This window comes from Corapipo altera, unplaced genomic scaffold (genome assembly GCF_003945725.1).
Source record: "Corapipo altera isolate COAL_440 unplaced genomic scaffold, ASM394572v1 64837, whole genome shotgun sequence".
Classification (NCBI taxonomy): Eukaryota; Metazoa; Chordata; class Aves; order Passeriformes; family Pipridae; genus Corapipo; species Corapipo altera.
Window position 1 is genome coordinate 1 of NW_020885500.1, and position 13,256 is coordinate 13,256.

Sequence of the window (13,256 nt, forward strand, 5' to 3'; positions counted from 1 at the left end):
AAAGCCGGCCGTAGCCAGAGCCCACCACAGGGACCAGTAGAGAAGTTTCCTGGAGCTGTAGCAATCCCTCAGGTCCTTGCTCAGCTGCACCAGCACTCTGAGCATGTGATTCCGGGGCTTGGCATTCCCAGCCTGCTGTTGGGGTGTTGGGCCCCTGCCAGCGGAGTCGGAGCTCGTGTCCTCTTGGCAGCTCGAGGGACGGTCAGAACCGGCCGGAGCCACAACTTTGTCAGGCCCTGGGAGAGACTGGGAGGCGTCTTTCCTGTGGAAGAACATGCTCTTCTGGGGCATGGGGAGGAAAAAGGCACACAGGAACGCCAGCGCCACGGAAGCCAGAGAAATGGCGTTGAGGTAGAAGTAGGACACATCTGCCAAGGACACCAGCAGCTGTCCCAGCACGGCAGCAACAGTGGCTGCCACCAGAGTGCTGCTCCTGCAGTAGCTCGTCACCCTCTGGTAGCGGTCGGTGCTGACCACGCTGTAGATGTAGGCGTAATAGGCCACCTCAGTGGCCGTCACCATGCCGTAGAAGAATTCCACCACCTGCATGGCCAGCACTCCGTGTGCAAAGAGGAGCAGGAGCCAGGTGACGATGAGGCTGATGCCCTGGAGGAGGAGGACGGGCTTGTAGCGCAGGTAATCTGTGAGCAGGAAGACTGGGAACAGGAGAGCGAGGTAGGAGTATGTCCAAACAGGCAAAATCTGGTTGGTAACCTAGAGCAGAAGAAAGAAGGAAATATTTAAAAAAAAAAAAAAACAAAAAACCAAAAACACATAAAATACTGATTTTTTAGATTTACAGTTCTGTTATTGAGGAAACAACATAGTTGTGGTTACAGGAAACACTGAATTATGTGAACAGTGCAGACTTAAACTGCTTTCAGTTACGTTACTGTAAATGTACTACATAAGGGGCAAATATAGTGATGCTACACTCTGCTACAGAAACAGGTGGATTGGCTTAAAAATTCCAGTAAAAGCCTATAAAGAAGGTAGATTTTGATATCTGGCTCTTTAAAGCAGTTGTAATTGTGTGTCAGAGGAAAGGCTGTCTAGCTTCAAATCCTATTCCCCACAGTAGCTGGAAATGAACCTCTGTTTAGTTTTAACTTTTTACATGAGTCATTGTATACCTTTGGTTACCTCTTCCCCTTGTTAAAATTGGACTGAAAAAACCAGCACGTGCTTTGTACAATGTAACTGGAACTGCACATAGTGAATGTGTAGCTGCTACCAGGTTATCTGCACCTTCTATGTTTTCTTTCAGTTTAATGTGTAAGAAGTAAGCAAGTCTTTGAGGAAACAGTACTTCAGTAAGTTTCAGCTGGACTTGAGTATATAGATGCTCTGAAAAGAAATTCTTTCTCTTTTTTCTAAAACTGTTCTGCATTTGGGTTGGAAGAGGTGCTGTTTGCAGTCACCACTAAAGCTCAGTGCTTGCCCAGGCAGTTTGGGTACACCTAGGTCAGGTGTCTGCTTTTAGATGGACATCATAAAATGAGCTTTTTCTGTAAGTTGGCTGTTTTGGGGAGGTCTCGCCCAGTAATTATGGGCTCTGCTGGGGGTGTCCATTCCTGATCACTTGTTCTCTGCTTAAACAGAGACTAGAAAGGAACTGTATGAAATGCTGGAGGACAATAGTAGATGGCCATCTTTTTACTTCTGAACAGGTACTGGAGTGAGTTGCATGGTGAGCAGCTGGATCACTGTATCTTTCTGTGTGACTTTTTTTGTTTCTCTGAACTTTAATTAGAATTTCTAAGTGTTTGACTTAAAATTGCGTTATAGAATTAGCTCACTGGAGATGAGTTTGGCTGAAAGAACTATTATCTGTACTACGCTTATTTTTGAGTTAAGGATTCTTGTTGAAATCAGAATTAAGGCATTCTGTGATCCTCGTTGTGTATTTTATATGAGAGATAAAAACTTCCCTTTGTGATTAAAAAAGAATAGTAATAAAAAAGGGGGAGAAAATAAACCCTAATGACTTAAACCACAAATACCATTTCTCAGAAGAAACCTTGGGTATGCTGGTAGATTCTGCCTTAACATTTGCTACTGTGCAGCAGGAATGACTGTTCTTCATATTAGCTGTATGTGGGTGTACCAAGCTTGTGTTTTCTAATTATACTGTTAGCTCCATGACTCAGCCACGTGTCAACTATGTCACCTTTTCCTGGGAAGTGTACTCTTGAAGCAGCCAGTGCTGAGCAGAGGAGCAGAGCAAGAAAACTTGCAGTGCATGCTTTTTTCAAAAAAACCTCAACTTTTCTGAATGTGAACCTGACCTCCACAGGTTAATGAATGCATAAAACATCCCAGCAATGTAGGTAATAATTTTAACAGCTCATAAGGGGAAGGTTGTTTAGTTTTCTTATGATTTGCTATCAGTGTGTTACTGTCAGTGTAATCAGTTCCATGATAAGTATAAATAAATGTCAGTGTTGCCCCTCCTCTGGGGTTCTACATTGGAGAGAGGAGCTAGCTGACCTGATTTTGCCAAAAATACCAGTCTCTTAAACAACTGCCAAAGGGCTTCAAAGTCTTAATAAGGTGGGGTCTTTAATGTTTTGACCTTCTACCAAAAAGGTGACTCCTTACTCTTTCCCAGAAGCATCTTAAACATGAGACTCTAGATAAAATATATCTGTATTATTGAACACTTCATGTTCCCTTCAGTTAATGCTTTAAGCATTTTAATTATTACTTAAGAGAATAATTACATACCTCTTCAATCGTTAGGTTTTTGTCTGGCCCCGTTAGATAAGGGGTGAGAAAAGACTCTGATGGCCTCATTGTGGCGAAAAATCCATTTGCACAGATGATCACTGTGGGATAAATCCAGCTGTGGCTTATGGCTTCCTTCCAGGAATCCATAGCCTACCTAAAAGAAAAAAAGATGGCAAAGAAATGAACAGATGCTCTTCGCAACTGGTAAAAATTCATCTGCAAGTTTACTTTTTAACTAAACCTACACTGCCAGACCCTTAAGCGGGGGCTGTGATGGTGGCATCCAGTTTAATTGGACACTGGGGGACAGATGGCAATGTGATAGCCAAGGGCTGCCTGGAATGGTGACACAGAGGTCTTGCTGATGTGCAGATGTAACTGTACATCAATGATCTTGAACTCTACTCCACAGCAGTGGAGCTGCACACCTGGATCTCCCCGTGGGTAGGGACGCCTCTCACAGTTACTCCTTGAGGTCCAGAGATTCCTTGCCACAACAGATTCTTGGTAAGTGACTAACAGTGTGCTCAGCTTTGAAATCTTGGCTGAGGACTGACTGCACATGTACAATCCTTTAGACACAGGCAGTTGAGCAAATCCAGGACTAGCAGTGGGTCTAGCTGCACCTTGACTCCTCTCTGCGAGGTTTAGAATCCTGTGACTTAACAAGAGGGTCTCCCCACCAGTTCTGTCTCACCTTGTTCTCTGTGCGCTAAGTCAAGCCTACCTTGCTGTCGAGTCTTGTTAAACCACTGTCGCATTTACCGTTGAACTTTGATAGATCAATAGAGGATATTGTTGTGTCTGTCTCAGAAGTGGAGTGACTCCAGCTGTGACACAGCCTGAGCCAATGTTTCTGTCGCTGACCCTGCCTGTGATCACAGATGCAGCCTGTAAATGAATTACTCAGATCAAGGTGCGTTGGCCGTGGTAAACTCCGGTCTTTGTTATTGTCTGTCAAAGGTTGTTCTCGGTGAGGTACTTAGGGCTGGGTGCACGTGCTGCAGGGGAAGAATGAAGTTCCATTACAGTCTCATTTCCAAATAAATGAGTGGGCAGACTGTGAGATTAAAGTTCATTCTCAGGGTGCTGTTGATATGCAGCCTGAGTGCCAAGCACACAATGACAGTTCCAGCGTTCTCGCAGACAAAAGAAGCCACCAGCTAGCTCAGCCCATTTCGAGCTCAGTTTCTTCAGAGTGCTTTAACACTCATCATATTTCTTGCACTCCAGTCATTTGGGAGGGTAGAGAAAGACGCAGAAACCATCTGCTCATGGTACCTGCTCAGACTTTGAAAAGAGAAAACTTCACTTTTAGAAATGATGATCAAAAGGAAAAGAAGGCGACTTCTTTCTTCACCGTAGTCAGCAGCAAAAAAAGTCTAAAGAGATTTGGTTTTTTAAGCTTATATTACTTGTTTTGCATTAAAAAGTCAATTTCACTGATCCTGAAAACAAGTGAAATAAGGATGTTCTGAATCATAAGGGAATGAAAGCAAAGCACTAACTGATGTTTAATCATGCAGTTACAAGCTATTTCTTTTAAATTGTTGAATTCCACTTTGTAGCAGGCACTTTCTCAAAAGTGCTTCTACTTGCACTGTAAGATTGTATTTATTAAAACCTAGCATAAATAGTATGTTATAAAGACAGTATTTCTGTGACCTCAGAGGAATGTTACAAAAACCAGCCCTAATTCTTGAAACCTGATTTTAAATGATTGCCTTTGTTATCATCTTTCTCTTACAAATCGTTATATGTAAAGTACAGCCTGTACTACCTTTAACTCAAGACCTAATTTGAAATGTTTTGATATGTTACCTTTTCAAAATAAAAATATATTAAATCCTGGGCTGATCAGTAACATCCGCATAAATGTTTTATCACCTCAAAATGCACTGAGCAAGTGAGTAGCCACCACACTCCCAAATAACTCCAAAGGTAATGAATTACCTGTCAGACCTGTGGCTGTGGTGCATTTCTCGTGGATTCATGTGCAGTTCCTCCTAGGATGACTTTGTCTTGCAGAGGAGAAGTCAGAAACCACCCTTTAGGGTTGGAGGTAGTAAGAAATTTCTGTGTCTTTTTTTTCTGAAATGTTCTTTCTAAACTTGATAAAATGTTACCAGAATTTAAATAATAATAATAATACTAACTCATCGCAGCTCTTCTTGCTTGCAGAACTTGTCCACGAAGATTGTAGGGGAAGCATTCTCCTTTACAGGTTTTATTAGCAAACTGACTTGTATTTTTATGATAAAGCTATAATACAGTAGCTAATGATTAATAAAACCTGCTATGGCAAGAAAGCAATCAATGATTGCATTCTTTATGTTAATAAATACCTTTAAAAGCTCTGATCTCTGATTCATGGATAAGACAGAGCACCAGTTCAGCACAGCTTGGGCTAACACTGGCCCTCCCCTGTGCATAGTGGAGTGGTCTCTGGGCTCTTGGGGTCTCTTCTGACCATCCTGACCTTGCTAGGGGTTGGGAGGTAGGATATGGAATGTCTCATACTATTAGTTGGCCAGTAATTACTTCTGTATAAGGACTGATCTGTCATTTAAGGGCAAATGGACAATAAGATGAGCTTCTAAATCTGGCTTCTAAGCTAAAAAAAATCAAAACAGACCTGCTTTAGAGAAATGGTGTTGCTTTGCTTTCCTGTACCTATTTTTTCAGACTGGACTCCATCTGTCTTCCGAGGTTCACTAGAGGATGGAGTGAACCCTGAGGCCAGTGGTAGGATGTGTGTTGGCACTGGCAGTGGGTGCTGTGGCCCTGGCACAGGAGGGGCCCCTTTGTGAGCTCGGCAGGGCCTGGTCCGGTTCTGCAGGTTTGGAAGGTTCTCTCAGTGCTCAAATGTGTGGTGCAACCAGGCAGGCAAGTGCTCAGGGGGGCCAGGTTTGTCTGTGCACTTCCTTCTCTTTCCTTACTGAGGGCTTCTGAGGAAGGGAAGGTGCTGCTGGGTGGGTGTGCTGCCTGCTGGAGGGGGCTGCTGGCTGGTGTTTCTCTGGTAGCCCTGGGTAGTGGTTGGGCAATACCTGCATGCTTTGAATCCAAAGATACTTTGTTCCTTCCTTGTTTGCCCAAACTGGCCTTACCAGCTTGCTGGACTGTGTCTTCACATAAGACTTAGGCACAAACCCACTAATGTTTCAAAGGCAGTTAGTGTTGTATTTCGAGGGGTTGTAGTTATGGGGAGCAACGAGCCCAGCTCTGGAGTTTCATGTTTACATGGAATCCTTTAACATGCTGGAAGAAAGATCAGCACTTAATACCAAAAGTTGCAAGGAGAGGTGGATGCATTGTTTCCTTTTCCTGCAGAATTAGACAGCCTGTGGTTTCAGCCTTGCTTATAACCTGCCAAGACTCAAGTATCTTCTCTCCAAAGAGTGTGTGTGTGTAGGTACACAAACACACAGGTGGATGTGTGCATCTTACTCTTTTAGATTAAATCTCTGATTGCTGGGTAATCAGCAATTACCCTGGGTAATCAGAATTAATTTACCCTGTGAAAGTCCAGGGTAAGACAAGGCCTTGCCTTTCTCTTCCTAACAGTCCTAAGAACTACCCTCTTCCTCCTCTCTTTCCCCCATAATGCTCCCCCCAGCTTCCAAACTCAAAATCTTTCTTTTGGAAATTGGAGAGAATAGGATTAGATTTTTTTTTTCTTTAAGGTCTTATCTGTTTTCTGAAGATGGGGCTCTCTACAACTGCAAGCCAAATACACTGGGTCTGCTTGGTTTCTTTGCTCCTCAATGACATCCCACAAACAGAGAAAGCAGTGAGCTCTATCAGAACATAAGAATTTTCATGGTTATTTCTACCAGTTTTTCTAGCTCCTTTCCTGCAGCCAACTACTGACATTATTTTTTTAAGTAATAACAAAAAAGTTTCACATGTTGTTGATTCCTGTTGTCAGATGCTACATGGAAATATTTGTTAACTTTCTGTACCAAAGGCAGTTTGACACCATGGCCATGGAGCTGAAAACATTAAGTTTTTCCTTTCTCATTTAAATACAAAGTCTTTTTAACTTCTAGTAAAGGACTGGCACCTACTTCTAAACTAAATGCCTCAAAAGAAGATTCCTACTCACAAGGAAGAATAGAATAAATTAGTCCTTGCTCTCCTGGACTCTGTCCCTCTTTCTTCACGCAGGAGTATCGTGCTCTCAGTTCTGCAATAATAAAAGATACTCTTTGCTCAATGCCAACTAAATACATCTGATTTTATGACTGCATTGATTAAACTGTTCTACTTAGAGCCAGTTTACAATAGAGAATGTCCACACCATGCACAACAGTAAACAAAAAGCCTAAAAAATCTAGCCAGGTTCATTTGATCAGATCCTTCTGATCCTTCTTGTGACTTGTAACAAATTGCTTCTCTCCTGCCTGCCCTCACCTCTGGGCACTTTGTCTAGTTGCAATATGTGACTGGTATAAAAAGCAGGTATGTCTGTACAAATGATAGCTTGTGTCTCTACAGGAAAAATATTATTCTGTAAATGCTAGATGTTTTCTATTTTTATTACTTAGGTGTAGGTATTGGAGGCTAGAAGCAAATAGCAGTACAGAAATAACTTTAGCATATGGATATCAATCATATTAAATTAGGTATTCACCATGAAAACTCATTTATAGTCTCTTGTTTCTTCTCCTGGACTAACTGTCCTTTGTGTTGGACTAAATTAGCTGTAGGACTTGAAGTTTCTTGATAAATTCTGAGATGCTGACCCTGCCAAATTCTTGGCCAAGATCAGTGGACCTCCCTCACTTGGCATTCAAAAGCACACATGATGTTTGTTTCAGTTATAAATCTTCTTGGATATTCCTGTTAATCTGGAATTTTCCTGTGTGGAATCAGCCATATTTCTCCACAATGTACTTCTGTCGTTTTAGTCCATACTACTTAAGCCCCTTGGTAGCTTTTTTCTTTTCTTGTTGAAATAGAAAGTCAGTCCTGAATTTAATTTTACTGGGAGCACGAGGAAAGGAGAGGGGCTTTTTCATTTTTTTTGGACTTGGAAGTTTCTCACTTCTCGGCAGAGATTTCTATGAAGTCAGTGAAGTAGTTGCAGCTTTCAAATGTGGGTCAAGCAACAACTGTGGCTTAGCAGTGTTGGAGTGAAACCCCTGGGATGGGATGTGCAAACCCTGCACGAGGCCCCCTCTGACGTGGGCTGTTCAATTAGGCAGGAGGAGCCTGTCAACCCATCTGCCTGCACTTGGGTAGGAAAGAATATAATGATGCACACACAATCCTTTCTTCCTTGATTCAGAACAAGGGATGTGCAGAGGGAGGACAGACCCTTCACCCACGTGCAGGAGCAAATGTGGTTGGAAGCAGCTTTGCCAGCGCCACGCACAGGAGCCAGAACAACAAGGCAGAGTGAACTCTGATCTTTGCTATCGTACACAGGGAGGAGATGAAAAGGTGGCGGTTGTGCTTCTGGGTATAAATTACTGCTGTTAAGCTCTTTATAGGCAAGTAAATAAGAATCTAAAGCAATTTAGCTTTTATTCTTGGCACAGGGCCGTTATGTGAGCTATGAACTGGCATATGTTGTGCTGAAGTGCTGCAGTGATTCAGCGCAGCTTTCCAGGGCTGTGTTGAACGTTCTTCTTGCACTGCTGTTCCCTGCATGCTGCAGCCTGAGCTCTTCTCCCAGGAGGGCCTGGCCAAGGAGCCTGCCTGCCTCCTACAGCCGAGTCAAATAGCCTGTGACAATCTGCTCTCTGGATTCATGCTCAGCATGGTTCAGCTGCTCTTTGCAACATCTTGCTATTTTCCTTTTGAATTTGCTTGAGACAAGCACACAAATGCTTCTGATCATGAAAATCCCGTGTATGACTGCAAAGTAGCTGCCATAAATTAAAAACTGTGAGAGGGAGAGAAAAAGGCAGAAGAATTAATGAAAAATGCTTTAGGGAAATACTGCTTCTTCTGGAGACAGCAGACACTATGATTTTCTTTACCCGTGTTCTGGCACAGTTTCTCTATGTTCGAGTTTTTGCTTTGTGATTTGCTTTTCCAGCAAACAGCAGATATTTGTGGAATGAAGAACTGCCCCTTGCTTCCATTCCTTATGCCTCTTAATAAACATCAGAGGGGGAGCAGAATAGGAACAGATATTTTTTTCTATTAGTGCAAAATATAGAATTAGTTTTGTTACCCACGTAGTCATGAATAATGTAAGTGAAGAATCTGAGTTCATCCTTGTTTTGCTCTTACTTGCACATTTCAGCGCTGTCACCACAGTGGTTTCTGTAAATACACTGTGACTTTGTATCACTGTTTCCAACAACAGTGGCAAGGCTATTTATGAGGTCCTACATATTCCTGCCTTTCATTTTAAAGATTTAATTTTTAATGTTTGATTCAATCCTTATTCTTTTACAGTAACTTTGGCCTTCTTTGTGCAGAATATTTGGATAGCTTTAGTCTTCTTCAAATCCAAGGGAGTAGGAAGCTGCCCCAGCTGAGAGCCCATCTGAGAAAATGCAGAAGTCAGTACATCTCAGGTGACTTCAACATGGGTGGCATTGGGCTGGCTAAAATCTCAGCCACTGTTGTGAGATAGGATATCCCATCCCAAATTAAGTGCCCAGGCTATGGGCAGAAGACTATTACACATGTTGAGATACAGACCAGGTTTGATCCTGAGCTGGAATTAGAAGTCAGATGTCCTTTTCGCTTGAGCTGAAATAACTCCAGTAATCCAGGCTGTGTCTCGTGGTTTGAACAGCACTGATAACATGTGGTTATGTTGATTCTGCATCTGACAAAACCACTCTGAGTTTTTAGGGAGAGAGGATGTTATTCTCTGTCCTATCAATGACCAAAACTGGTCAGATAACAGGGCCTGAATAATTACGTTCTGGTGTATCTCCTTTTAAAAAGTCAAAGACCAGCATCTGTAATCCTAAATGCATTAAAAGGCAAAAGGAAGAATTATGACTGACACGTGAGAAGAACAAGATGTGCAGATTTCTATAGAAGAAAGAAGGAATTAAGTTGTCCTTTGGCATAGGAATACCTTTCTTGGTAAACTTTTGAAGACAGATTGGCAAAGCAGTAAATAGAATATAAGGTAATAGCACTTACCTGAGTCACTATGTCCAGCCCCAGGCCTCTTGAATCCACGACAACTACTGTAAGAATGGTCTGAATCACCAGGGCAATGAAGTTGTTGAAACCAAACATCAAAGCATAGCGTTCCATGCTCAGATTGATGGCAATCTGGAACCTAATGTGAGACTGGCAGGTCAGTGACTTTCCAGTTATTGCCCTCCAGTCAGTCAGTGAAGAGAAATGATTCATGGAGATGATACATCAAGGACACAGTAAACAGTGCTTCATTTGTTAGTTTGCTTCCTTGCTTACTCTAAAATAGAAAGCCTTTAGTACCATAGTGTATTTTGATGGGGTTGTTTTACTTGTCTGTGCTGCTTTTCCAAACCATACTATCAGGTGCTTGGTACAATATCAGTTCTCTTTAATCTTTTGCTCCTTCTCAAACCCCACAGACTCCATGGCCAGGCAAAGCCATGACCTGATCTGGCAGTGGCAGCAGTTCTGCCCTGGCTGGGATGTCAGACCAGCAGGTCACTGTGAGTATCTTCCAACCAAATTTTCTGTGATGATGTGAGTCACTTTTTGCTTTGGGGCTTGACAGTGGAGGTAGCATGCTGTTTATTTCTGTCAAGAGCCTGTAGATTTTACTGTCAATATCTTTTTTGATGATAGTTAGAAATCTTTCCCTGCAATATCTACCTGCAGAGTTTATATCTGAAAAAAAGGGTATTATTCCTTCAGGACTCACTTTAATTGATTTTAGCATGTTTTTTATGTGCAAGCTTTGACTCTTTTTGTTGTTGTTGGTTTTGGTTAGTTGGTTGGTTTTTGTTTTGTTTTGGTAGAATATTTTGAAATACTTCAGGTGTGATTTACTATAATGTGGTAGCAATAAACCAAAATGAAAACAAAGAGTTCACTTGGCTTCATTTGAGACAGGCATAATCTTGCCATGCATTATAATTTTAGCAGGTTTTTTAAAATGGTTTCTGACTAATTTTGAGCTTTGACATAAAATGCATCTGGTATATCTGTTAATGAACTAGTGTGGTATGTCTAAAGACATTCCGAGCGATTAAATAACTGGAGTAATAACATATTTATTGCACAGATTAGATATAATATTTGCTATTAATATTATTATTATAGCTTGGTCTCCTAAGAGATCTTGTCCAGTGTTCTCTTTTACTCCTTCTTTACATCCTAATATCTTTAAGGATTATGTGTATAAAATTACACTGGGAAATGCTTTATGTCAAATCTCTTCTGAATTCATGCAGTTCATAGCATGCTAAAAGGTTTATCAGCAGGTGGTCTAGACATTATAGGATGGCTGTCAAGGTATGCTTGTCCCTGTTGTTCACTTTGCATCTTTCCTGCAAGAAAGAAGGAAAACAGCTTCTGCATTTTGCTGTTACCATTCCCTTTAGTACTAAAGTTACCTTGTACTTTGTTTAACTTCTGCCTAGTTAAACATTCAATTTTATGAATATTCAAAAATTTTGATAATTTTTCTTTTGTGGTTGTTTAGAAGAACGAAAGCAACATAATCAGACATTTAAGTGTCCTTGTATTTACCTACACAATTATGTCTAGCATTAGGTCCTCTTTCTCTGAGGAAAAGGAAGGATGCCCAAAGCAAACTCGAGGTAGGGTCAGCATTCTGTGCATAAAGGCAGCACTGTCAGGTTTTATACTTACGTTGCTATTGTCAGCAGGAGTATATAGCAGGCCTTGAAAATGAGATAGCCAGCGTAACACGCCCAGATGTTGGTAGAGAAGTGCATGAGAAACAGAGAACCGGCATCTACCGCAGAGAAGATCCCTAAAGCCAGTTCTCCAAACAGGTCCCAGTTAATTTTCATATATTGTACTAGGAAAGACGTTACTGAGCCTAGAAAAAGAGAAAAATGTGTAAATGTTGTATGTGTTCCATAGCCTGTATCACCAAATCTTGCCACCCTCACGTGCCAAAAGGCAATGCTGAATAATGATGCAGAGTAGTTCTGAAATTTGAAAGCATTTCTAATTACTTCTGCAGCCATGCAGATGACTGGTCACTTTTAGACAACTGCATAAATCACGTCTCTGCCTTAGTTCTTAATGCTTTATTCCACTTGACAGGATAGACTGTAATGTAGAAGGATTATTTGGCTGTCTGCACCCAGCACGCATCTCTAGAGAGAGAACTGGGAACACAGTTTGGAACTCAAAAAGTTTCTTACAGCTTCTCCTAGCTTACTGCACAGCTAGGCTAGTAAATCTGCTAATGTAACAATTTAGCTCTGTGCACCTCATAAAGGAGGTAAGCTGTCAAAAAAGTGAATTTTGTGAGGTATCAGGGAGTATATTGAAGGAAACGAGAAAGGATAAGCACTGTTTGCTCTTGGTGGGCCTCCTAGAAGATGCATCTGTTGCAAAGATAAGCCACATGATTTAATATCTTCTGTATTTCTACATGGAGAAACAGGCAATTCCATGACAAAGAGGAATTTGTCAAGGAGAAAAATATTCTAATTTATGCTTCAGTTGGTCTACTTAATTGCCTGCCTCAAGACAAGAGTAGTATCTATTTCTCTTTAATGACTGTAAGGGTAACCTGAATGACTAGGTGTGATGTAGACATGTTTATTTTCCCTGGTGGATCACACCCCAAAGTCTTGTGCAAGTTCTCTACAGCAGCACAATGTGATTATGTGAAACCCTGCCAAGGCAGGGTGGTGTAGTCTGATGTTACCTTTTGATAACCTCACTTTGCTTGTGCATCTGCTCCTGGTGCAAAAGTGGAATACTTAACATCAGTAGCATAAGGAATTCAATGGGTCTTTTTCTGCAAATCTCTGCATCTTGCAATGACTAAAATTCTTCTTTTTTTCCAACTGCACAAGACTATTTCACTAGAAAAAGATCTTAATTAGAGGATTATGTTCTTTCGGTGTAAAATGTTTAGGAATAACTTCTCCCATCTGTGTAAGCTGATAGCATTGTTATGGGAACAGTGCCATACTGTTTTGGGAAAAAAACCCCACCCAATAGCCTCATCCAAAGACACACGAGTGCCTCTGAATGGATTTACCAACTGGATATAAAGTCTGTGTAACTTGCACAATTTCTGCATACTGCTAAGACAGAGTTAGTTATCTGGTCCTAAAGAAAAAGCAGCATAGCTCATGTTTGAACTGTTGTAGATCAAAGAATGAGGTCTGGAAGGCATAGTGTGCGCAGTGGCTCCCTGGAGTGCCTGCGATAGAATGGCACTTTAAAAGCTTTCTCAAGTAAAACTTTAGAGACTGCCTTTGTGATCAATGTTTAGACATTAACTTACTCAGAAAAGTTGCTAGTGCTTCGACAGCTCCATTGTACACTGCAGAGCTGTGAGAGGGGGCTCGGAAATCCCACAGCACTTGGACATAATTCAGGACTTGGTTAAAGCCGGCCGT

The 13,256-nt window shown here is 41.6% G+C and overlaps 2 protein-coding genes across 2 annotated transcripts; both read right to left on the reverse strand.

The window, feature by feature from the left end:
* Positions 1 to 3: 3 nt before the first annotated feature.
* On the reverse strand, positions 4 to 6,313 carry LOC113940560 (thiamine transporter 2-like; the record flags this gene model as incomplete). The annotated part of the gene is made up of 5 exons (XM_027631716.1): positions 5,404 to 6,313; positions 4,684 to 4,992; positions 3,496 to 4,178; positions 2,728 to 2,884; positions 4 to 714 (listed from the first exon to the last, which is right to left on the reverse strand). Coding segments are annotated over exons 4-5 (861 nt in total), but the record flags the coding sequence as incomplete, so codon positions are not given.
* Positions 6,314 to 7,985: 1,672 nt separating this feature from the next.
* On the reverse strand, positions 7,986 to 13,253 carry LOC113940559 (thiamine transporter 2-like; the record flags this gene model as incomplete). Its single annotated transcript, XM_027631715.1, has 4 exons — positions 7,986 to 8,620; positions 9,847 to 9,988; positions 11,518 to 11,710; positions 13,142 to 13,253. Coding segments are annotated over 4 exons (627 nt in total), but the record flags the coding sequence as incomplete, so codon positions are not given.
* Between the last annotated feature and the right edge of the window lie 3 nt (positions 13,254 to 13,256).